The sequence below is a fragment of the Entelurus aequoreus genome, linkage group LG15, assembly GCF_033978785.1.
Source record: "Entelurus aequoreus isolate RoL-2023_Sb linkage group LG15, RoL_Eaeq_v1.1, whole genome shotgun sequence".
NCBI lineage: Eukaryota > Metazoa > Chordata > Actinopteri > Syngnathiformes > Syngnathidae > Entelurus > Entelurus aequoreus.
In genome coordinates, this window is record NC_084745.1 from 1,587,485 (window position 1) to 1,614,984 (window position 27,500).

Here is a 27,500-nt window from a genome sequence, read left to right on the forward strand (position 1 = left end):
TATATATATATATATATATATATATATATATATATATATATATATATATATATATATATATATATATATATATATATATATATATATATATATATATATATATATACATATATATATATATAGATATATATGCATACAGTACATATATATATATATATATATATATATATATATGTATATATATATATATATATATATATATATATATATATATATATATATATATATATATATATATATATATATATATATGTATATATATGTGAAACATTAGCTGTTGTCTGTTTTTCAAATTAATTCCTCCGTCTGAACTATTAACGTGACTCTTTAAAAAAAAACACCAATCCCTCCCCACCTGGAGGTGTGATGTATAAATAGGGTCCAATCCAAAGATGGCTCCTGAGGGCCTCCAACTGCAACCTGTTATTATGATCCTGCGACACTTGGATGTGGGCAAGATTCGAGCATTTGCTTCTCTGCAGCACAGCGTGTGTGTGTGTGTGTGTGTGTGTGTGTGTGTGTGAGTGTGTGTGTGTGTGTGTGTGTGTGTGTGTGTGTGTGTGTGTGTGTGTGTGTGTGTGTGTGTGTGTGTAGGCTATGTAATGAATGGCTTTGCCCATTGCAGAAAGAGGAAAGAGGAATAGGAGAAGATGAGAGGTGGAGATAGAGACAGACATAGATAAATAGAGGCAGACTGCCAGTGCAGTGTGTGAGTGTGTGTGTGTGTGTGTGTGTGTGTGTGTGTGTGTGTGTGTGTGTGTGTGTGTGTGTGTGTGTGTGTGTGTGTGTGTGTGTGTGTGTGTGTGTGTGTGTGTGTGTGTGTGTATTCTTGTATTTCTACCCTTCTTGACACATCAACAAGGAAAAGTGCCGTCCATATGAGGACCGGTGAACAAGTTAGGACTGAAATGATGGACCCAGTACATAAAACCATTGCATCTAATAGAGAATGTCTCATTTGCACCCCTGCTGGTCAAAATGAGGGTGGTCCCAAAAAGGAGGGATTTTTCAAATTGACTGTGTCAACATATGAAATAACAAGTGTGTGTAAGAAATTGAAATGCGCCCACTTTGGCCGAAATTAATAACTATTTGTAATAAATATGCATACAGAGACATACTGTAATAACTTAAAGTAAATAATGAAGATTAAAAACCAATTACAAACACAAAATTCCCCCCAAAAATAAATGAACTAAAAGCAGTCTTTTTCTCACAATGTGTCGACTTTTTTCTCATAAAATTGGGAACAATTTTTCATATTCTTTCAGTTTCTGTAATATTGCAATATTTTCTCATAAAATTATTACTTTTTAATGCAAAATGGTGACATTTGTCGTATAAAATATTGACAATTTTCTTGTTTGTCTTGTAAAATAGTACGGAGCTCCTAAAGGGACATGGGGGAATTTGTATTTTTTATAACTTTTTTATCATTTTTTTTTTCTAGACATGTATTTCGTGATACATGTCTAAAAAAAAATTGTTTTTTTAATTATACATTTTTTTTTTTTTTTTTTTTATAACTTCATAAAAAGTTTCTCATGGGCACGAGAAACTTTTTATAAAGTTATAAAAAAAATAAAAATAATAATAATTATAATATTTTTTTGAAACCCTAACCCTAACCCTAACCCTAACCCTCGTACACACGAGAACCTTGTCTAAAAATTTTTTTTTTTTAAATAATAAAACATTTTGTAATTTTTTTTTTTAACTTTGGAAAAAGTTTATCGAGTGCACGAGAAACTTTTTATAAAGTTATAAAAAAAATAAAAATAATAATAATTATAATATTTTTTTGAAACCCTAACCCTAACCCTAACCCTCGTACACACGAGAACCTTGTCTAAAAAAAATAAATAAAAATAAATTATAAAACATTTTATAATTTTTTTTTTTAACTTAGAAAAAGTTTATCGTGTGCACGAGAAACTTTTTATGAAGTTATAAAAAAAATAAAAAATAAAATAATTATAATTTTTTTTAAAACCCTAACCCTAACCCTAACCTTAACCCTCGTGCACACGAGAACCTTGTCTAAAAAAAACAATTTAAAAAAATTATTAAAAATGTTGTAATTTTTTTTTTTAACTTTGGAAAAAGTTTATCTTGTGCACGAGAAACTTTTTATAAAGTTATAAAAAAAAAAGTTTAAAAAAAAGTTATAATTTTTTTTGGAAAAACTAACCCTAACCATAACCCTAACCCTCGTACACACGAGAACCTTGTCCAAAAAAAATCCCTAACCCTAACCCTAACTCTAACCCTCGTACACACGAGAACCTTGTCTAAATTTTTTTTTTTTTTAATTATAAAAAAATGTGTACTTTTTTTTTTTTAACTTTGGAAAAAGTTTATCGTGTGCACGAGAAACTTTTTATAAAGTCATAAAAAAATAAAAAATAAAAAAATAATTATAATTTTTTTTTGATACCCTAACCCTAACCCTAACCCTAACTCTAACCCTCGTACACACGAGAACCTTGTCTAAAAATTTTTTTTTTTAAATTAGAAAAAATGTTGTACTTTTTTTTTTAACTTTGGAAAAAGTTTATCTTGTGCACGAGAAACTTTTTATAAAGTTATAAAAAAAATAAAAATAATAATAATTATAATATTTTTTTGAAACCCTAACCCTAACCCTCGTACACACGAGAACCTTGTCTAAAAAAAAAATGTAAAAAATTATAAAACATTTTGTAATTTTTTTTTTTAACTTTGGAAAAAGTTTTTCGTGTGCAAGAGAAACTTTGTATAAAGTTATGAAAAAAAACAAAAACAATTATAATTTGTTTTTGAAACCCTAACCCTAACCCTCGTACACACGAGAACCTTGTTTAAAAAAATAAAAAATAAAAATAAAATATATATATATATATATATATATATATATATATATATATATATATATATATATATATATATATATATATATATATATATATATATAAATGTCCCCCCCCCCCCCATGTCCCTTTAGGGGTTCCGTAATATAGTGACATGTTTTGAGTAAAATGATGACTTATTATTAATGTTGTAAATACACATCTTTATATATCTAGAAAGGGTGGTCCTAAAGAGATAGGCATTTTTCACAGGTCTCAAGAAGGTAACAAATACAAGACTGTGTGTGTGTGTGTGTGTGTGTGTGTGTGTGTGTGTGTGTGTTTGTGTGTGTGTGTGTGTGAATGTGTGTGTGTGTGTGTGTGTGTGTGTGTGTGTGTGTGTGTGTGTGTGTGTGGGTGTGTGTGAGTGTGTGTGTGTGTGTGTGTGTGTGTGAGAGACGTCCTCTTCGATGAAATATGAGGCAGCTCAGCCCCTGTCAGAGTCGGGGTGGAGGAGGTCAGAAATGGGGTCAGCATTGAATCAGGGGAGCCTCTCACAGAAATGAGGATTTAGCTTTGCTTCCTACAAATCACACACACACACACACACACACACACACACACACACACACACACACACACACACACACACACACACACACACACAAACACACCTGTGTATTTTGTGGTGTGTGTGTGTGTGTGTGTGTGTGTGTGTGTGTGTGTGTGTTCTTGTATTTCTACCCTTCTTGAGACAGCAAGAAGGAAAAGTATCTTCCATATGAGGAGGTGCGAACAAGTGATGACGTAAATCACGGTCCCAATAACATTGCATCTAATAGACAATGTCTCATTAGCACCCCTGCTGGTCAAAATGAGGGTGGTCCCAAAAAGGAGGGATTTTTCCAAATTGACTGTGTGTCGCTTTTAAAAGTGCTCCCCCCCTCTGGTCAACATATGAAATAACAAGTGTGTGTAAGAAATTGAAATGCGCCCACTTCGGCCAAAATTAATTAAGAAAAATAATAAATATGTATATAGAGACATACTGTAATAACTTAAAGTAAATAAAGAAGATTAAAAACTAATTTTAAACAAAAAATTCCCCCAAAAAATAAATAATAAAAGCAGTCATTTTCTCATGTGTAAACTTTTTTCTTATAAAATTGGGAACAATTTCTCATATTCTTTCTGTTTCTGAAATATTGCAATAATTTCTCGTAAAATTATCACTTTTTAATGTAAAATTAGTATTTTTTAATGCCAAACGGTGACATTTGTCATATAAAATTCTAAATACTATCACAATTTTGCCAATTTTTTTGTTGTTCTTGTAAAATAGTGAATTTTTTTTAGTAAAATTAAGACTTTTGTCATAATTTTGTCAGGTAAAAATTCCGAATAAAATGTTGGCAATATTATAATAATAATCGGAATTTTTACTTGGCATAATTATGACTTTTGTCATAATTTTGCCAGGTAAAAATTCCGATTAAAATGTTGGCAATATAATAAAAATAATCAGAATTTTTACTTGGCAAAATTATGACTTTTGTCATAATTTTGCCAGGTAAAAATTCAGATTAAAATGTTGGCAATATAATAAAAATAATCCGAATTTTTACTTGGCAAAATTATGACTTTTGTCATAATTTTGCCAGGTAAAAATTCAGATTAAAATGTTGGCAATATAATAAAAATAATCCGAATTTTTACTTGGCAAAATTATGACTTTTGTCAAATTCCAACTCATTTTTCACAACAAGTAAAAATTATGATTAAAATGTTGGCAATATAATAAAAATAATCAGAATTTTTACTTGGCAAAATTATGACTTTTGTCATAATTTTGCCAGGTAAAAATTCCGATTAAAATGTTGGCAATATAATAAAAATAATCAGAATTTTTACTTGGCAAAATTATGACTTTTGTCAAATTCCAACTAATTTTTCACAACAAGTAAAAATTATGATTAAAATGTTGGCAATATAATAAAAATAATCCGAATTTTTACTTGGCAAAATTATGACTTTTGTCATAATTTTGCCAGGTAAAAATTCCGATTAAAATGTTGGCAATATAATAAAAATAATCCGAATTATTACTTGGCAAAATTATGACTTTTGTCATAATTTTGCCAGGTAAAAATTCCGATTAAAATGTTGGCAATATAATAAAAATAATCAGAATTTTTACTTGGCAAAATTATGACTTTTGTCATAATTTTGCCAGGTAAAAATTCCGATTAAAATGTTGGCAATATAATAAAAATAATCAGAATTTTTACTTGGCAAAATTATAAATTTTGTCATAATTTTGCCAGGTAAAAATTCCGATTAAAATGTTGGCAATATAATGAAAATAATCAGAATTTTTACCTGGCAAAATTATGACAAAAGTCATAATTTTGCCAGGTAAAAATTCCGATTAAAATGTTGGCAATATAATAAAAATAATCAGAATTTTTACTTGGCAAAATGATGACCTTTGTCATAATTTTGCCAGGTAAAAATTCCGATTAAAATGTTCGCAATATTATAAAAATAATCAGAATTTTTACTTGGCAAAATTATGACTTTTGTCAAATTCCAACTAATTTTTCACAACAAGTAAAAATTATGATTAAAATGTTGGCAATATAATAAAAATAATCCGAATTTTTACTTGGCAAAATTATGACTTTTGTCATAATTTTGCCAGGTAAAAATTCCGATTAAAATGTTGGCAATATAATAAAAATAATCCGAATTTTTACTTGGCAAAATTATGACTTTTGTCATAATTTTGCCAGGTAAAAATTCCGATTAAAATGTTGGCAATATAATAAAAATAATCAGAATTTTTACTTGGCAAAATTATGACTTTTGTCATAATTTTGCCAGGTAAAAATTCCGATTAAAATGTTGGCAATATAATAAAAATAATCAGAATTTTTACTTGGCAAAATTATAAATTTTGTCATAATTTTGCCAGGTAAAAATTCCGATTAAAATGTTGGCAATATAATGAAAATAATCAGAATTTTTACCTGGCAAAATTATGACAAAAGTCATAATTTTGCCAGGTAAAAATTCCGATTAAAATGTTGGCAATATAATAAAAATAATCCGAATTTTTACTTGGCAAAATTATGACTTTTGTCATAATTTTGCCAGGTAAAAATTCCGATTAAAATGTTCGCAATATTATAATAATAATCAGAATTTTTACTTGGCAAAATTATGACTTTTGTCAAATTCCAACTCATTTTTCACAACAAGCTTTTTTTATATTTGCATAGTATGTATATATTAGTAATGTTGTAAATACACTTCTTTATATATCTAGAAAGGCTGGTCCTAAAGAGGTAGGCATTTTTCTCAGGTCTCCAGAAGGCACGAACTACACAAATGTGTGTGTGTGTGTGTGTGTGTGTGTGTGTGTGTGTGTGTGTGTGTGTGTGTGTGTGTGTGTGTGTGTGTGTGTGTGTGTGTGTGTGTGTGTGTGTGTGTTTGGCATCAACACTGAACATTATCATCTGACTGAAGCTGCTGGTGGGAGTCAATGAGGCTTACCACGGAATGGTCGGCCCTGAAATTCAATATGTAAATCCACTCACGGCGACACATCGCTCCGCCGCTAAGCTCTTTTCTGCGCTATCAGCAGAACAAAATAAAGGGGAATTTTGGGAGGAGGAAGTTTTTTGAAGCAACAAAGACTGAGGGCGGGGGGAGTGTGACGGACGCCAGGCTGATGTAATCCAGCTGGGCCAGGTGGGCATGGGCTTTGATGGGAGGCGGGGGATAGGACACGTGCACCCCCAGGTGGGTACGCCGGACAGCTGCGAGACCGACACGAGCAGCTTTCATGCACACCCCTCCAGATAAGCAGCACTCTTACACAGGTGTTATTAGTTTGGCTGAACGTGTGCTGACTGACATACTTGTGTGAGGGCGTGATGGCGTGTGTGTGTGTGGACGGGAGAGATAAGGTCACGGCGAGTGAAAGCATCATTAGCCGGGGAGCCTTAGCACAGCTGGACACGCCATTAGCACGAGTGGCGAAAGGTTGCCGCGGTCAGTGGCACTCGACCGGCGCCATTACTGCCAAAAGCGAAGTCCTCCCCAAACGCTCGTTTCCGTAAAAGGTACAAAACCCCAAAAGCAGTGGAATTGTCACGTTGTGTAAATGGTAAATAAAAAGAGAATACAATGAACTTATATTCAATTGAATAGACTGCAAAGACAAGATATTTAACGTTCAAAATGGTAAACTTTGTTATTTTTTGCAAATATTAGCTCAATTGGAATTTGATGCCTGCGACATGTTTCGAAAAAGCTGGCACTCTTTTACTACGAAGCCACGCTGTTGTAGCACGTGGCTTGACATCGTCCTGCTGAAATAAGCAGGGGCGTCCACGATGACGTTGCTCGGATGGCAACATATGTTGCTCCAAAAGCTGTATGTACCTTTCAGCATTAATGGTGCCTTCACAGATGTGTAAGTTACCCATGTCTTGGGCACTAACACACCCCCATACCATCACACATGCTGCCTTTTACACTTTGTGCCGAGAACAATCCGGATGGTTCTTTTCCTCTTTGGTCCGGAGGACACGACGTCCACAGTTTCCAAAAACAATTTGAAATGTGGACTCGTCAGACCACAGAACACTTTTCCACTTTGTATCAGTCCATTAAAGATGAGCTCGGGCCAAACGAAGCCAACGGCGTTTCTGGGTGTTGTTGATAAATGGCTTTGGATTCGCATAGTAGAGTTGTAACTTGCACTTACAGATGTAGCGAACAACTATAGTTACTGACAGTGGTTTTCTGAAGTGTTCCTGAGCCCATGTGGTGATATCCTTTACACACCGATGTGGGTTTTTTTTATGCAGTACCGCCTGAGGGATCCAAGGTCGGTAATATAATCGCGATTTCTCCAGATTCTCTGAACCTTTTGATGACTTTGATGATATTACGGAGCGTAGATGGTGAAATCCCTCAATTCCTTGCAATAGCTTGGTTGAGAAATGTCGTTCTTCAACAATTTGCTCAGGCATTTGTTGACAAAGTGGTGACCCTCGCCCCCGTCCTTGTTTGTGAACGACTGAGCATTTCATGCTTTTATATAGGGATGTCCGATAATGGCTTTTTGCCGATATCCGATATTCCAATATTGTCCAACTCTTTAATTACAGATACCGATGTATACCGATACTGATATATACAGTTGCGGAATTAACACATTATTATGCCTCATTTGGACAACCAGGTATGGTGAAGATAAGGTCCTTTTTTTTTTAAATTAACAAAATAAAATAAGATAAATAAATTAAAAACATTTTAAAAAAGAAAGTAAAACAATATAAAATCGAGTTACATAGAAACTAGTAATGAATGAAAATGAGTAAAATTAACTGTTAAAGGTTAGTACTATTAGTGGAGCAGCAGCACGCACAATCATGTGTGCTTACGGACTGTATCCCGTGCATACTGTATTGATATATATTGATATATAATGTAGGAACCAGAATATTGATAACAGAAAGAAATGGGGGGAGGGAGGTTTTTTGGGTTGGTGCACTAATTGTAAGTGTATCTTGTGTTTTTTAAATTGATTTAATAAAAAAAAAAAAAAAAAAAAAAAAAAAAACGATACCTATAATAAAAAAACCGATACCGATAATTTCCGATATTACATTTTAGAGCATTTATCGGCCAATAATATCGGCCGGCCGATATTATCGGACATCTGTACTTTTATACCCAATCATGGCACCCACCTGTTCCCAATTTGCCTGTTCACTTTTGGGATGTTCCAAATAAGTCTTTGACGAGCATCCCTCAACTTTCTCAGTCTTTTTTGCCACTCGTGCCAGCTTTTTTTTTTTCAAACATGTCACAGGCATCACATTCCAAATGAGCTAATATTTGCGAAAAATAACAAAGTTTACCGGTTCGAACGTTAAATATCTTGTCTTTGCGGTCTATTCAATTGAATATAAGTTGAAAGGGATTTGCAGATCATTGTATTCTCTTTTTATTTACCTTTTACACAACCAAGCCGGGGAAAAAAATCATCGTTTTGGACATCATTTGCTAGACGTTCACCTTGGATATCGCAGCCCAGGAGCTCGAGTCGCAGGCCCATCCCAGCGGGGGTGGCTCGGTCCGGGTAGAGGCGGATGAAGCGGGTCAGCAGGGGCTCCAGCGTTCTCAGCTCGGGAGTGTCGTAGTTGCTATTGCCTTCGAAAAGCTGGGGGGAGGAAGGAAGGAAGGAAGGAAGGAGCGAGGGTAAACATGAGAACGTGGAGGGATGACGGGAGCTAAGTATGACAAGAGCATCACTGCCTTCATAAATCAACCATCAGCCCATCTGGATCAGATTTATGTCCTGTCATGGACGCTTGTAATTGGGGTCGGACTGTTGCGGCCCCACATGGATGTGTGTGTGTGTGTGTGTGTGTGTGTGTGTGTGTGTGTGTGTGTGTGTGTTCTTGTATTTCTACCCTTCTTGAGACAGCAAGAAGGAAAAGTATCTTCCATATGAGGAGGTGCGAACAAGGGATGACGTAAATCACGGTCCCAATAACATTGCATCTAATAGACAATGTCTCATTAGCACCCCTGCTGGTCAAAATGAGGGTGGTCCCAAAAAGGAGGGATTTTTCAAAATTGACTGTGTGTCGCTTTTAAAAGTGCTCCCCCCCTCTGGTCAACATATGAAATAACAAGTGTGTGTAAGAAATTGAAATGCGCCCACTTTGGCCAAAATTAATGAAGAAAAATAATAAATATGTGTATAGAGACATACTGTAATAACTTAAAGTAAATAATGAAGATTAAAAAGCAATTTTAAACAAAAAATTCCCCCCAAAAAATAAATAATAAAAGCAGTCTTTTTCTCATTTGGCAACTTTTTTCTTATAAAATTGGGAACAATTTCTCATATTCTTTCTGTTTCTGAAATATTGCAATAATGTCTCGTAAAAATTATCACTTTTTAATGTAAAATTAGTATTTTTTTAATGCCAAACGGTGACATTTGTCGTATGAAATTCAGAATTTTATCACAATTTTGCCAATTTTTTTGTTGTTCTTGTAAAATAGTGACATTTTTTTGAGTAAATAATTTGAGTATAATTTTGCCAGGTAAAAATTCCGATTAAAATGTTGGCAATATTATAAAAATAATCAGAATTTTTACTAGGCAAAATTATGACAACAGTCATAATTTTACTCAAAAAATGTGCAATATTACGATAGAAGTTGGAATTTTTCCCGATAACAGTCGCAATTTTACAAGAAAAGCTTAACATTTTGACAATTTTATGAAAAAGGTCTTAATTTTATCTGACAAAAGTCACAATTGTATAAGAAAACTTTAAATTGTTGTCAATATTATAGTAAAGTTTTCTTAGAACATTCCGACTTTTGTCAGGTCAAATGACGACTCTTTTCATAAAATTGTCAAAATGTTAAGCCTTTCTCGTAAAATTGCGACTGTTGTTGAGTAAAATTCCAACTTTTATCATAATATTGCACAAATGTTCAGTTTTTCCTGTAAAATTTTGACTTGCGTTGAGTAAAATGACGACTTTTATTATAATACTGCCAAAATTCTAATTTTTTCTTGGGAAATTGTGACCTTTTTATTGTGAAATTCCGACTCATTTTTCACAACAAGCTTTTTTTTATATTTGCATAGTATGTATATATTATTAATGTTGTAAATACACTTCTTTATATATTTAGAAAGGCTGGTCCTAAAGAGGGAGGCATTTTTCTCAGGTCTCAAGAAGGTCTCAAATACAAGAGTGTGTGTGTGTGTGTGTGTGTGTGTGTGTGTGTGTGTGTGTGTGTGTGTGTGTGTGTGTGTGTGTGTGTGTGTGTGTGTTCTTGTATTTCTACCATTTTGGTGACATGAAAAAGGAAAATTATCTTCCATATGAGGAGGTGTGAACAAGTGATGACATAAATCATGGTCCCAATAACATTGCATCTAATAGACCAGGGGTCACCAACCTTTTTGAAAGCAAGAGCTACTTCTTGGGTAGTGATTAATGCGAAGAACTACCAGTTTGATACACACTTAAATAAAATTGCCAGAAATAGCCAATTTGCTCAATTTACCTTTAACTTTATGTTATTATTAATAATGAATGATATTTACACTTAATTGAACGGTTTAAAAAAGGAGAAAACACGAGAAAAAATGACAATTCAATTTTGAAACATAGTTTATCTTCAATTTCGACTCTTTAAAATTCAAAATTCAGCCGAAAAAAAGAAGAGAAAAACTAGCTAATTCGAATCTTTTTGAAAAAAATTAAAAAAATAATTTATGGAACATCATTAGTAATTTTTCCTGATTAAGATTAATTTTAGAATTTTGATGACATGTTTTAAATATGTTAAAATCCAATCTGCACTTTGTTAGAATATATAACAAATTGGACCAAGCTATATTTCTAACAAAGCCAATTAATTATTTCTTCTAGATTTTCCAGAACAAAATTTTTAAAATAAATTCAAAAGACTTCGAAATAAGATTTAAATTTGATTCTGCAGATTTTCTAGATTTGCCAGAATATTTTTTTTGAATTTTAATCATAATAAGTTTGAAGAAATATTTCGCAAATATTCTTCGTCGGAAAAAACAGAAGCTAAAATGAAGAATTAAATTAAAATGTATTTTTTATTCTTTACAATAAAAAAAAATGTATTTGAACATTGATTTAAATTGTCAGGAAAGAAGAGGAAGGAATTTAAAAGGTAAAAAGGTATATGTGTTTAAAAATCCTAAAATCATTTTAAAGGTTGTGTTTTTTCTGTAAAATTGTCTTTCTGAAAGTTATAAGAAGCAAAGTAAAAAAAATTAATGAATTTATTTAAACAAATGAAGACCAAGTCTTTTAAACATTTCCTTGGATTTTCAAATTCTATTTGAGTTTTGTCTCTCTTAGAATTAAAAATGTCGGGCAAAGCGAGACCAGCTTGCTAGTAAATAAATACAATTTAAAAAATAGAGGCAGCTCACTGGTAAGTGCTGCTATTTGAGCTATTTTTAGAACAGGCCAGCGGGCTACTCATCTGGTCCTTACGGGCTACCTGGTGCCCGCGGGCACCGCGTTGGTGACCCCTGGTATAGACAATGTCTCATTATGTACAAATAAAGCCAATAATGACATTTTTTTGTGGTCCCCTTTATATAGAAAAGTATCGAAATACAAACCCCGTTTCCATAAGAGTTGGGAAATTGTGTTCGATGTAAATATAAACGGAATACAATGATATAAATAAACATTGGTTGATTGATTGATTTGCAAATCCATTTCAAGCCATATTCAGTTGATTGCGCTACAAAGACAAGATATTTAATAATAATAACTTAGATAATAATTAACTTCGAATTTCATGGCTGCAACACGTGCCAAAGTAGTCGGGAAATGGGCATGTTCACCACTGTGTTACATGGCCTTTCCTTTTAACAACACTCAATAAACGATTGGGAACTGAGGAAAGTAATTGTTGAAGCTTTGAAAGTGGAATTCTTTCCCATTCTTGTTTTATGTAGAGCTTCAGTCTTCTGTCGTATTTTAGGCTTCATAATGCACCACACATTTTCGATGGGAGACAGCTCTGGACTGCAGGCGGGCCAGGAAAGTACCCGCACTCTTTTTTTTTTTACGAAGCCACGCTGTTGTAACACGTGCTGAATGTGGCTCGGCATTGTCTTGCTGAAATAAGCAGGGGCGTCCATGAAAAAGACGGCGCTTGGATGGCAGCATATGTTGTTCCAAAACCTGTATGTACCTTTCAGACATCACAGATGTGTAAGTTACCCATGTCTTGGGCACTAATACACCCCCATACCATCACACATGCTGCCTTTTACACTTTGCGTCGATAACAGTCTGGATGGTTCACTTCCCCTCTGGTCCGGATGACACGATGTTGAATATTTCCAAAAACAATTTGAAATGTGGACTCGTCAGACCGCAGAACACTTTTCCACTTTGCATGAGTCCATCTTAGATGAGCTCGGGCCCAGAGAAGCCGGCGGCGTTTCTGGGTGTTGTTGATACATGGCTTTCGCTTTGCATAGTAGAGCTTTAACTTGCACTAACAGATGTAGCGACCAACTGGATTTAGTGACAGTGGTTTTCTGAAGTGTTCCTGAGCCCATGTGGTGATATCCTTTAGAAATTGATGTCGGTTTTTGATACAGTGCCGATCGAAGGTCACGTTCATTCAATGTTGGTTTCCGGCCACGTGGAGTGATTTCTCCAGATTCTCTGAACCTTTTGATGATATTACGGACCGTAGATAATGAAATCCCTAAATTTCTTGCAATTGTACTTTGAGAAACGTTGTTCTTAAACTGTTCAACAATTTGCTCACGCAGTTGTGGACAAAGGGGCACCCACCTGTTCCCAATTAGCCTGCACACCTGTGGGATGTTCCAAATAAGTGTTTGATGAGCATTCCTCCATTTTATCAGTATTTATTGCCACCTTTCCCAACTTCTTTGTCACGTGTTGCTGGCGTCAAATTCTAAAGTTTATCAGTTTGAACATCAAATATGTTGTCTTTGTAGCATATTCAACAAAATAGGGGTTGAACATGATTTGCAAATCATTGCATTCCGTTTATATTTACATTTAACACAATTTCCCAACTCATATGGAAACGGGGTTTGTACATTTTGGTACCGGTACCAAAATATTGGTATGGGGACAACCCTACAAAGGAGTGAATAGGAATCATTCTAAGGTTGAGATTCGCGCTTGCAAATAGTTTAGCTACAATAACGCTGCCATACCGACCCAGGGCGCACCTTCAACGCACTAAAAAATGGGTTCCGGTGTAGATTACACTGAAGGACAGCTTCTTAAACGCCCCCCCAAAAAGTGTCTACTGCGTGTTTTGAAACGTAGCAAAACGGCGCTAATAACATGAATGCGGAGGGAAATGAGAAGTCATACCTTTGGTCGGTTCCCACTGGTGTCCAGCACCATATTCCAGTCGGACCCGTTGTTGCTGTGGGCGAGGCGGAACTTCTTCATGAAGACCTTGTTCTCGCGGTGCTTCCCTCCCTGGATGATCAAGCCTTTCACCACCTTCTCCTCGCCCAGGTCCACCTGCAGCCACTCCCTGGTGAAGGGCTGCGGCTGAGGCAGCAGGGTCCAACCCGTCCGGCTGGTGAACAGACGGGCGTTCTCCGGCACCCAGTTGCGGTCCACGTGCGACGAGGCGGTGATCTGGCTGTCGGGGATCAGGCCCGAGACCATGCCCAGCATTCCCGAGCACGGGTACTCTAGGAGGCGAGAGAAAAACAAAAGCTTACTACAATCAGTACGATCAGTGTCAGAGCTTGGTCCGAAATTGCCGGCAGTAAGTCGGACCCGTTTTCATGGCAACTACAATCAGTACGATCAGTGTCAGAGCTTGGTCCGCATTGCCGGCAGTAAGTCGGACCCGTTTTCATGGCAACTACAATCAGTACGATCAGTATCAGAGCTTGGTCCGCAATGCCAGCAGTAAGTCGGACCCGTTTTCATGGTAACTACAATCAGTACGATCAGTGTCAGAGCTTGGTCCGCATTGCCGGCAGTAAGTTGGACCCGTTTTCATGGCAACTACAATCAGTACGATCAACGTCAGAGCTTGGTCCGCATTGCCGGCAGTAAGTCGGACCCGTTTTCATGGCAACTACAATCAGTACGATCAGTGTCAGAGCTTGGTCCGCATTGCCAGCAGTAAGTCTGACCCGTTTTCATGGCAACTACAATCAGTACGATCAGTGTCAGAGATTGGTCCGCATTGCCAGCAGTAAGTCGGACCCGTTTTCATGGCAACTACAATCAGTACGATCAGTGTCAGAGATTGGTCCGCATTGCCGGCAGTAAGTCGGACCCTTTTCCAGTGAGAGTTGGACTCCGCCAAGGTTGCCCTTTGTCACTGATTCTGTTCATAACTTTTATGGACAGAATCTCTAGGCGCAGTCAGGGCGTTGAGGGGATCCGGTTTGTTGGCTGCAGGATTAGGTATCAGGATTAGGTATCTGCTTTTTGCAGATGACGTGGTCCTGGTGGCTTCATCTGGCCAGGATCTTCAGCTCTCACTGGATCGGTTCGCAGCTGAGTGTGAAAGCGACTGGGATGTGAATCAGCACCTCCAAGTCCGAGTCCATGGTTCTCACCTGGAAAAGGGTGGAGTGCCATCTCCGGGTCTGGGAAGAGACCCTGCCCCAAGTGGAGGAGTTCAAGTACCTCAGAGTCTTGTTCACGAGTGAGGGAAGAGTGGATTGTGAGCTCAACAGGCGGATCGGTGCGGCGTCTTCAGTAATGCGGACGATCGATCCGTGGTTTGATCCGTGGTTCTTGCCCGGAAAAAGGTGGAGTGCCATCTCCGGGACGGGGAGGAGACCCTGCCCCAAGTGGAGGAGTTCAAGTACCTCGGAGTCTTGTTCACGAGTGAGGGAAGAGTGGAGCGTGAGATGGACAGGCGGATCGGTGCGGCGTCTTCAGTAATGTGGACGCTGTATCGATCCGTGGTTCTCACCCGGAAAAGGGTGGAGTGCCATCTCCAGGGTCTGGGAGGAGACCATGCCCCAAGTGGAGGAGTTCAAGTACCTCGGAGTCTCGTTCACGAGTGAGGGAAGAGTGGCTCGTGAGATCGACAGGCGGATCGGTGCGGCGTCTTCAGTAATGCGGACGCTGTATCGATCCGTTGTGGTGAAGAAGGAGCTGAGCCAGGAGTCAAAGCTCTCAATTTACCGGTCGATCTACGTTTCCATCCTCACCTATGGTCATGAGCTTTGGGTTATGACCGAAAGTACAAGATCACGGGTACAAGCGGGCGAAATTAGTTTCCTCCGCCGGGTGACGGGTCTCTCCCTTAGAGATAGGGAGATGGAGAGGAGCCAGATGAGGTGGTTCGGGCATCTGGTCAGGATGCCACCCGAACGCCTCCCTAGGGAGGTGTTTCGGGCACGTCCGACCGGTAGGAGGCCACGGGGAACACCCAGGACACGTCAGGAAGACTATGTCTCCCGGCTGGCCCGGGAACGCCTCGGGATCCCCCAGCAGGAGTTGGACGAAGTGGCTGGGGAGAGGGAAGTCTGGACTTCCCTGCTTAGGCTGCTTCCCCTGCCACCCGACCTCGGATAAGCGTAAGAAGATGGATGCACGGGCAACTACAAGAAAGCCGGCAAGATTATGCGTGCATATTTCCATGCTTGCTGTGTGAAGTGGAAGTTTGCAGAGAGGTAAACGGGGGAATAGTCAAAGTCATCGTGAGGGGAACACGTCCCTCTATGATCTTTCCCTCTATTCTCTTCCTGTCCACAGATCTCATGCATACTAATGACTTCGCCCTGAAGCCATTGTCTCCAGGCAGCCAATTAAAGCCCACTTGCTGCTTCCTACCCCGTGCCCGCATGCTGGGAGCACTTTCCCTTTCTGCTCCTCTCCTCCATGCACACACACAAACACATTGTCTTCTTCAACTGTGGCTGCACTCTTCTACCTTCTACTTCTATCTACTCATCCTTTCTTACGCCACCTTTACACTGCACACTAGTGGTGTCCCCATACCAATATGTTGGTACCGGTACCAACATGTATTTTGATACTTTTCTAAATAAAGAACACCACAAAAAAAATCTCACATATGTTTATTATTGCAATTTGGTCCGAGTGTGAAATTCGGTGGAGGAGGAATTATGGCGTGGTGTTGTTCTTCGGGAGTTGGGCTTGGCCCCTTAGTTCCAGTGAAAGGAACTTTGAATGCTCCAGGATACCAAAACATTTTTGGACAATTCCATGCTCCCAACCTCGTGGGAACAGTTTGGAGTGCCCTTACCTCTTCCAACATGACTGTGCACCAGTGCACAAAGCAAGGTCCATAGAGACATGGATGACAAGAGTCTGGTGTGGATGAACTTGACTGGCCTGCACAGAGTCCTGATCTGAACACCTTTGGGTTGAATTAGAACGGAAACTGAGAGCCAGGCCTTCTCCACCAACTTTAGTGTGTGACCTCACCAGTGCGCTTTTGGAAGAATGGTGGAAAACTCCTATAAACACACTCCGCAACCTTGTGGACAGCCTTCCCAGAAGTTGAAGCTGTAATAGCTGCAAAAGGTGGACCGACATCTTATTGAACCCTATGGGCTAGGAATGGGATGGCACTTCAAGTTCATATGTGACTCAAGGCAGGTGGCCAAATACTAGAGTGTGGTGTGGATGAACTTGACTGGCCTGCACAGAGTCCTGACCTCAATTTGATAGAACACCTTTTGGGACGAATTAGAACGGAGACTGAGAGCCAGGCCTTCTCCACCAACATCAGTGTGTGACCTCACCAATGCGCTTTTGGAAGAATGGTTGGAAAATTCCTATAGACTGTTGCGTTGACCAGCATTCCTCCAATGGGGAATTTAAATTGCTAGTCTCTCCCAGATTCTCTTATGGCACATAAGCTGATGTTTATATTCAATCAACAGGCAGTAATTGGTATTTTGTGGTTTATTTTCCAAGCTTAGAGGACAAACGTGAGACCAATCTAGCACACCAGCGTTCCCCAGCCCGGTCCAGATCGGTCTCCCCTCAAACCCCCGGAAGTCCCGTGATCTTCCCTCTGTCCCTCGCCCCCACTCCCTTTGTTTAGACTACTCCGAGTTATCTCTACTCTGACACATTCCAATCTAGAAGGCCAACACCTTACTATGAGACTCAAAAGAAGGAAGAATACTAGCTATTCTTTATATGACTATAGGAGTTTAGAAAGAAGTAACACTTAAATATGGATATGATTCTGAGCTGCTTCCCACAAGACACACTCCGCAACCTTGTGGACAGCCTTCCCAGAAGAGTTGAAGCTGTAATAGCTGCAAAAGGTCATATTGAACCCTATGGGTTAGGAATGGGATGGCACTTCAAGTTCATATGTGAGACAAGGCAGGTGGCCCAATACTAGAGTCTGGTGTGGATGAACTTGACTGGCCTGCACAGAGTCCTGACCTGAACCCAATAAAACACCTTTTGGGACGAATTACAACGGAGACTGAGAGCCAGGCCTTCTCCACCAACATCAATGCGCTTTTGGAAGAATGGTTGGAAAATTCCTATAAACACACTCAGCAACCTTGTGGACAGCCTTCCCAGAAGAATTGAAGCTGTGATAGCTGCAAAATGTGTCATATCGAACCCTATGGGTAAGGAATGGGATGGCACTTCAAGTTCATATGTGAGACAAGGCAGGTGGCCCAATACTAGAGTCTGGTGTGGATGAACTTGACTGGCCTGCACAGAGTCCTGACCAGAACCCGACAAAAACACCTTTGGGATGAATTAGAACGGAGACTGAGAGCCAGGCCTTCTCCACCAACATCAATGCGCTTTTGGAAGAATGGTGGAAACTTCCTATAAACACACTCCGCAACCTTGTGGACAGCCTTCCCAGAAGAGTTGAAGCTGTAATAGCTGCAAAAGGTGGACCCACATCATATTGAACCCTATGAGTTAGGAATGGGATGGCACTTCAAGTTCCTATGTGAGTCAAGGCAGGTGGCAGAAGAGAAACATAAAGTGACATCCATAAAGATGTCACGACATTTTTGTCGCTCAATGACGTCATCCTTTGCATACATTTAATATGTTGGGCGGGTGCTCACATTTCTCGACGTCAACAGAGCACGTCATGAAAACGACAATTCCAAATGTCAATATAAGCGGCAGACATCCATACAACGCTCTCTTTCAACAAACTGGACGCCGTTTTTACATGAGGTCAGGAGTGACACCCAGCAGCTTGGTCTGAGAGAGAGGGGGGGCGGGGGGGGAAAGGGGGGGTCCGGCCCATCTGTCGCTGACCTCCTAGCATTTCAGCTCCAGTTGTAAACCCGCCCACTGTGGAACACATCCCTATGTTATCGCAATGTTCTGTGTCTGCGGGGGGACAAAGTGTGCACTGTGCTGTGGCACAACTACGTGGTGGAGCGGCATCTGGGAAACAGGAGAACAAAGTCTGCATTCACACGCTTTCTCTGGTTATCTTGAGGGAAGTCCAATGCAGACAAAACCCTGATTGGTGGGAAAATCTGAGTGGGATATCAGTCAAGGGTTTTTTTTAAATATCACTTATATATTAATTATTATTATTAGACTCCTGAATATTATTGTTGTTGCCTTTCAAAACGTGTGACGCCTCTGTTTGCAACTTTAATTAAAGGTCCTTGAATGCACCACAATTATGAAACAAGGCTCATTCGATTCAAACTATCAAATTGTTGTTGTAGCAAAACTATTTGCAAATGTGTAATCCAATTTGTCTGTATATCAATCGGCAGTGTTTTAGCTGCTCACTAACTAATAAAGTGAGTTTCTTACAAGTAGCATTATCACTGGATGACGAGGAATAGCTAAACATGCTTCACTACACACCGTAGCTCACCGGCGTCACAATGTAAACAAACGCCATGGGTGGATCTACACCTGACATCCACTGTAATGATACCAAGTACAAGAGCATATTTAGTCAATACTACTATGATTACATCGATATTTTTTGGCATCACAACATAGTTTGTTTATTTTTTATTTATATTATGTTTATAAAGTCAGTAAATACGTCCCTGGACACATGAGGACTTTGAATATGACCAATGTATGATCCTGTAACTACTTCAAATTCCCAGAATTCCCTGCAGCGCCAACTCTTCCGGTATGCTACAATATAAAGAAATGCCATGGGTGGATCTACACCTGATATCCACTGGGATGATACCAAGTACAGGAGCGGAGCTAGTCGATACTACTATGATTACTAGCATCCATCCGCAGTCGGCAGTGTTTTAGCTACTTCTAAATCACTAATCCTGGCCTCCATGGCGACAAGTAAAGTGAGTGTTTTACAAGTAGCATTATCACTGGAGGACGAGGAATAGCTAAACATGCTTCACTACACACCGTAGGAGGATACAATAGCTCACCGCTAAAAACAAGCCAGCACTGCTCAATGTAAACAAACCCTGAGATCCACTGTAATGATACCAAGTACAAGAGCGTATGTAGTCGATACTACTATGATTACATCGATATTTTTTAGCATCACAAAATCTTCTTTCGTTTTAAAAAGTATATATATATTATTGTTTATAAAGTCAGTAGATACGTCCCTGGACACATGAGGACTTTGCATATGACCAATGTATGATCCTGTAACTACTTGGTATCGGATCCATACCCAAATTTGTGGTATCATCCAAAACTAAGGTAAAGTATCAAAGAAGAGAAGAATAAGTGATTATTACATTTGAACAGAAGTGTAGATAGAACATGTTAAAACAGAAAATAAGCAGATATTAACAATAAATGAACAGGTAGATTAATAATGATTTTATAAAGTAAATAAATAAATAAATAAAGTAAGTTTCTTACAAGTACCATTATCACTGCAGGACGAGGAATCACAACACACCATAGCTCACCGGCGTCACAATATAAACAAACGCCATGGGTGGATTTACACCTGACATCCACTGTAATGATACCAAGTACAAGACTGTATCAAGTCGATACTACAAGACCGTATCTAGTCGATACTACTATGATTACATCGATATTTTTTAGCATCACAAAATCTTTTTTCCTTTAAAAAAAAGTCATATTATGTTTATAATCTCAGGAAATACGTCCCTACACCTGACATCCACTGTAATGATACAAAGTACAAGACCATATCTAGTCGATACTACTATGATTACATCAATATTTTTTAGTATCACAAAATATTTTTTTCCTTTTAAAAAAAAAATTATATTATGTTTATAAAGTCAGTAAATACGTCCCTGGACACATGAGGACTTTGAATATGACCAATGTATGATCCTGTAACTACTTGGTATCGGATCCATACCTAAATGTGTGGTATCATCCAAAACTAACGTAAAGTATCAAAGAAGAGAAGAATAAGTGATTATTACATTTGAACAGAAGTGTAGATAGAACATGTTAAAACAGAAAATAAGCAGATATTAACAATAAATGAACAAGTAGATTAATAATGATTTTATAAAGTAAATAAACGAATAAAGTAAGTTTCTTACAAGTACATTATCACTGCAGGACGAGGAATAGCTAAACATGCATCACAACACACCATAGCTCACCGGCGTCACAATATAGACAAACACCATGGGTGGTTCTACACCTGACATCCACTGGGATGATACCAAGTACTGGAGCGTATCTAGTCGATACTACTATGATTACTAACATCCATCCGCAGTCGGCAGTGTTTTAGCTACTTCTAAATCACTAATCCTGGCCTCCATGGCGACAAGTAAAGTGAGTTTTTTACAAGTAGCATTATCACTGGAGGACGAGGAATAGCTAAACATGCTTCACTACACACCGTAGGAGGATACAATAGCTCACCGCTAAAAACAAGCCAGCACTGCTCAATGTAAACAAACCCTGAGATCCACTGTAATGATACCAAGTACAAGAGCGTATGTAGTCGATACTACTATGATTACATCGATATTTTTTAGCATCACAAAATCTTCTTTCGTTTTAAAAAGTATATATATATTATTGTTTATAAAGTCAGTAGATACGTCCCTGGACACATGAGGACTTTGCATATGACCAATGTATGATCCTGTAACTACTTGGTATCGGATCCATACCCAAATTTGTGGTATCATCCAAAACTAAGGTAAAGTATCAAAGAAGAGAAGAATAAGTGATTATTACATTTGAACAGAAGTGTAGATAGAACATGTTAAAACAGAAAATAAGCAGATATTAACAATAAATGAACAGGTAGATTAATAATGATTTTATAAAGTAAATAAATAAATAAATAAAGTAAGTTTCTTACAAGTACCATTATCACTGCAGGACGAGGAATCACAACACACCATAGCTCACCGGCGTCACAATATAAACAAACGCCATGGGTGGATTTACACCTGACATCCACTGTAATGATACCAAGTACAAGACTGTATCAAGTCGATACTACAAGACCGTATCTAGTCGATACTACTATGATTACATCGATATTTTTTAGCATCACAAAATCTTTTTTCCTTTAAAAAAAAGTCATATTATGTTTATAATCTCAGGAAATACGTCCCTACACCTGACATCCACTGTAATGATACAAAGTACAAGACCATATCTAGTCGATACTACTATGATTACATCAATATTTTTTAGTATCACAAAATATTTTTTTCCTTTTAAAAAAAAAAATTATATTATGTTTATAAAGTCAGTAAATACGTCCCTGGACACATGAGGACTTTGAATATGACCAATGTATGATCCTGTAACTACTTGGTATCGGATCCATACCGAAATGTGTGGTATCATCCAAAACTAATGTAAAGTATCAAAGGAGAGAAGAATAAGTGATTATTACATTTGAACAGAAGTGTAGATAGAACATGTTCAAACAGAAAATAAGCAGATATTAACAGTAAATGAACAAGTAGATTAATAATGATTTTATAAAGTAAATAAACAAATAAAGTAAGTTTCTTACAAGTATCATTATCACTGCAGGACGAGGAATAGCTAAACATGCATCACAACACACCATAGGTCACTGGCGTCACAATATAAACAAACGCCATGGGTGGATCTACAGCTGACATCCACTGTAATGATACCAAGTACTGGAGCGGAGCTAGTCGATACTACTATGATTACTAGCATCCATCCGCAGTCGGCAGTGTTTTAGCTACTTCTACATCACTAATCCTGGCCTCCATGGCGACAAGTAAAGTGAGTTTCTTACAAGTAGCATTATCACTGGAGGACGAGGAATAGCTAAACATGCTTCACTACACACCGTAGGAGGATACAATAGCTAACTGCTAACAACAAGCCAGCACTGCTCAATGTAAACAAATGGGTGGATCTACACCTGAGATCCACTGTAATGATACCAAGTAAAAGAGCGTATGTAGTCGATACTACTATGATTACATCGATATTTTTTAGCATCACAAAATCTTCTTTCGTTTAAAAAAAAAATATATATATATATATATTATGTTTATGAAATCAGTAAATACGTCCCTGGACACATGAGGAGACCAATGTATGATCCCGGAACTACTTGGTATCGGATCGATACCCAAATGTGTGGTATCATCCAAAACTAATGTAAAATATGAAAGAAGAGAAGAATAAGTGATTATTACATTTGAACAGAAGTGTAGATAGAACATGTTAAAACAGAAAATAAGCAGATATTAACAGTTAATGAACAAGTGGATTAATAATCCATTTTTTACAGTTTGTCCCTCATAATGTGTACAAAATAATAGGTGTATAAATGACACAATATGTTACTGCACAGACTAATTAGGAGTCTTTGTTTGTTTACTTACTACTAAAAGACAAGTTGTCTAGTACAGGGGTCAGCAACCCAAAATGTTGAAAGAGCCATATTGGACCAAAAATACAAAAACAAATCTGTCTGGAGCAGCAAAAAATTCAAATCCATAATGTAGCTCAAATATAGCTACAAATGAGGCATAATGATGCAATATGTACATATAGCTAGCCTAACTAGCATGTTAGCATCGATTAGCTAGCATTAATGCAGTGACCAAATATGTCTGATTAGCACTCCACACAAGTCAATAACATCAACAAAACTCACCTTTGTGCATTCACGCACATTAAAAGTTTGGTGGACAAAATGAGACGGAAAAAGGAGTGGCATAAAACACGTCCTAGAAAGTCGGAGAAAGTTATACATATAAACAAACTACGGTGAGTTCAAGGACCGCCAAAATTAGTAGGACAAAACGGCGCTCGCCAAATACTCGAATCAGTGAAGCACGTTTAATATAAACAGTGTGCTTTATAACAATTAGGGAGGTTTGTGTCATGTTTGTCCTCATACACAAACCATATTAACACAAAAAATATATTTTTTTCCCCTCATCTTTTTCCATTTTTCATACATTTTTTAAAAAGCTCCAGAGAGCCACTAGGGCGGCGCTAAAGAGCCGCATGCGGCTCTACAGCCGCGGGTTGCCGACTCCTGGTCTAGTATGTTCACTATTTTATTTAAGGACTAAATTGCAATAATAAACATATGTTTCATGTACACTAACATTTTTTGTTCAAATAAAGACAATAATGACATTTTTTTGTGGTCCCCTTTATTTAGAAAAGTATCGAAATAGTACCGGCACCAAAATATTGGCATATATATATATATATATATATATATATATATATATATATATATATATATATATATATATATATATATATATATATACGCTATATATATATATATATATATATATATATATATATATATATATATATATATATATATATATATATATATATATATATATATATATATATATATATATATATATATATATATATATATATATATATATATATAGCTCTATTTGCACTGCTTAGGTCATCTGGAGTTGTTTTTCTGCTCTTCACTTGTACGCTCTGAACATCTGTGCCGTGCACACCCGCCGCAACAAACAAGCTCGCGGAGATGGTGATCCAAACTTTTGGGTTTGGGTGGACCACAAGTGGTTCCGTGCGGATATATTTAGACACTGCGGTGTATCGACTAACCAACAGGGTGGCGGGATTCTGATATTAATGACTATCCGTGACTTTGTGCCTGAATCGCCTCTCGGTCTTGACACATTCCGCGTATCTGGTGCACTCCAAAAAACCAGGTCTCAGAGCCACTAACAAGCTCTCGGTATTTATAGATATTTCGGGCAAGTACCCCTATCAGGGGTGGTGAACTTCAAATAAAAAAAAGAGTGAGTCACAGAGTTTTCTGCACACATGTGCTGCACAGTGGACCTGGCAGGGTCTTCAGAGCACCCGGGGGTGCTGACGTCACGCCGGGGGCCCCTGCGGTGACTCCGATCTTGTGATGTGTTTACTCGCTCGCTGCCGTGGTTTGGTTGTACTCCCGAAAAAAAACAAAAAAAACACCGCGCAGCTGCAACACCGAGTCCCCGCATGTCACGCAAAAATGCCACACCTCAGATCAATATGCAGCTAAACCTGCCTTTTTATTCCGCCCCCCAATTAAAGCGGACGCTAACGAACCCCAATTAAAAGTCGGATACTTCTCCACGCACACATTAAAAAGTAACTCTCAGGTTCAAACACTGATGACATCTTATTAAACAAGACAAGAGGCAAAGAATTAAACAGAGACAGACTTCAATTTGGACTCAATATTGAGGAGAGTCGTCTGTACACTGTACCCTTGCACAGTATCTCAGCACGCTCCGCTCCTAATTTACTGACCCTCCCCGACCACTAAATTACGATAATAAACATATGTTTAATACACCCTAAGATTTTTTTGTTACAATAAAGCCAATAATGATAAGTTCCATGCAGCGCTTGCAATTGGTTGAATGCACGATGCGCACCGTGAACTCCATTGCAAAACCCTCAGATTTTTTGTTAAAATAAAGCCAATAATGATAAGTTCCATGCAGCGCTCGCAATTGGTTGAATGCACGATGCGCACCATGAACTCCATTGCAAAACCCTCAGATTTTTTAGTTCAAATAAAGCCAATAATGATAAGTTCCATGCAGCGCTTGCAATTGGTTGAATGCACGATGCGCACCATGAACTCCATTGCAAAACCCTCAGATTTTTTGTTAAAATAAAGCCAATAATGATAAGTTCCATGCAGCGCTTGCAATTGGTTGAATGCACGATGCGCACCATGAACTCCATTGTAAAACCCTCAGATTTTTTGTTAAAAATGAAGCCAATAATGATAAGTTCCATGCAGCGCTAGCAATTGGTTGAATGCACGATGCGCACCGTGAACTCCATTGCAAAACCCTCAGATTTTTTGTTAAAAATAAAGCCAATAATGATAAGTTCCATGCAGCGCTTGCAATTGGTTGAATGCATGATGCGCACCATGAACTCCATTGCAAAACCCTCAGATTTTTTGTTAAAAATAAAGCCAATAATGATAAGTTCCATGCAGCGCTTGCAATTGGTTGAATGCACGATGCGCACCATGAAGTCCATTGCAAAACCCTCAGATTTTTTGTTTAAATAAAGCCAATAATGATAAGTTCCATGCAGCGCTTGCATTTGGTTGAATGCACGATGCGCACCGTGAACTCCATTGCAAAACCCTCAGATTTTTTGTTAAAAATAAAGCCAATAATGATAAGTTCCATGCAGCGCTCGCAATTGGTTGAATGCACGATGCGCACCATGAACTCCATTGCAAAACCCTCTGATTTTTTGTTAAAAATAAAGCCAATAATGATAAGTTCCATGCAGCGCTTGCAATTGGTTGAATGCATGATGCGCACCATGAACTCCATTGCAAAACCCTCAGATTTAAAAAAAAAAATAAAGCCAATAATGATAAGTTCCATGCAGCGCTTGCAATTGGTTGAATGCACGATGCGCACCGTGAACTCCATTGCAAAACCCTCAGATTTTTTGTTAAAATAAAGCCAATAATGATAAGTTCCATGCAGCGCTTGCAATTGGTTGAATGCACGATGCGCACCGTGAACTCCATTGCAAAACCCTCAGATTTTTTGTTAAAATAAAGCCAATAAGGATAAGTTCCATGCAGCGCTTGCAATTGGTTGAATGCACGATGCGCACCATGAACTCCATTGCAAAACCCTCAGATTTTTTGTTAAAATAAAGCCAATAATGATAAGTTCCATGCAGCGCTTGCAATTGGTTGAATGCACGATGCGCACCGTGAACTCCATTGCAAAACCCTCAGATTTTTTGTTAAAATAAAGCCAATAATGATAAGTTCCATGCAGCTCTCGCAATTGGTTGAATGCACGATGCGCACCATGAACTCCATTGTAAAACCCTCAGATTTTTTGTTAAAATAAAGCCAATAATGATAAGTTCCACGCAGCGCTTGCAATTGGTTGAATGCACGATGCGCACCGTGAACTCCATTGTAAAACCCTCAGATTTGTTGTTAAAAATAAAGCCAATAATGATAAGTTCCATGCAGCGCTTGCAATTGGTTGAATGCACGATGCGCACCATGAAGTCCATTGTAAAACCCTCAGATTTTTTGTTAAAATAAAGCCAATAAGGATAAGTTCCATGCAGCACTTGCAATTGGTTGAATGCACGATGCGCACCATGAACTCCATTGTAAAACCCTCAGATTTGTTGTTAAAAATAAAACCAATAATGATAAGTTCCATGCAGCGCTTGCAATTGGTTGAATGCACGATGCGCACCATGAACTCCATTGTAAAACCCTCAGATTTTTTGTTAAAAATAAAGCCAATAATGATAAGTTCCATGCAGCGCTTGCAATTGGTTGAATGCACGATGCGCACCATGAACTCCATTGTAAAACCCTCAGATTTTTTGTTAAAATAAAGCCAATAAGGATAAGTTCCATGCAGCGCTTGCAATTGGTTGAATGCACGATGCGCACCCTGAACTCCATTGTAAAACCCTCAGATTTTTTGTTAAAATAAAGCCAATAAGGATAAGTTCCATGCAGCGCTTGCAATTGGTTGAATGCACGATGCGCACGTGAACTCCATTGTAAAACCCTCAGATTTTTTGTTAAAATAAAGCCAATAAGGATAAGTTCCATGCAGCGCTTGCAATTGGTTGAATG

General features: G+C 37.9%; 1 protein-coding gene across 1 annotated transcript in view; it reads right to left on the reverse strand.

Annotated features, from left to right (window-relative positions):
- LOC133629693 (neuropilin-1a-like) overlaps window positions 1-27,500 on the reverse strand; it is a 180,768-nt gene that overhangs the window by 17,835 nt on the left and 135,433 nt on the right. The window contains 2 exon segments of the mRNA XM_062020593.1: window positions 8,922-9,066; window positions 13,799-14,130. Coding sequence (XP_061876577.1) covers window positions 8,922-9,066; window positions 13,799-14,130 — 477 coding nt within the window.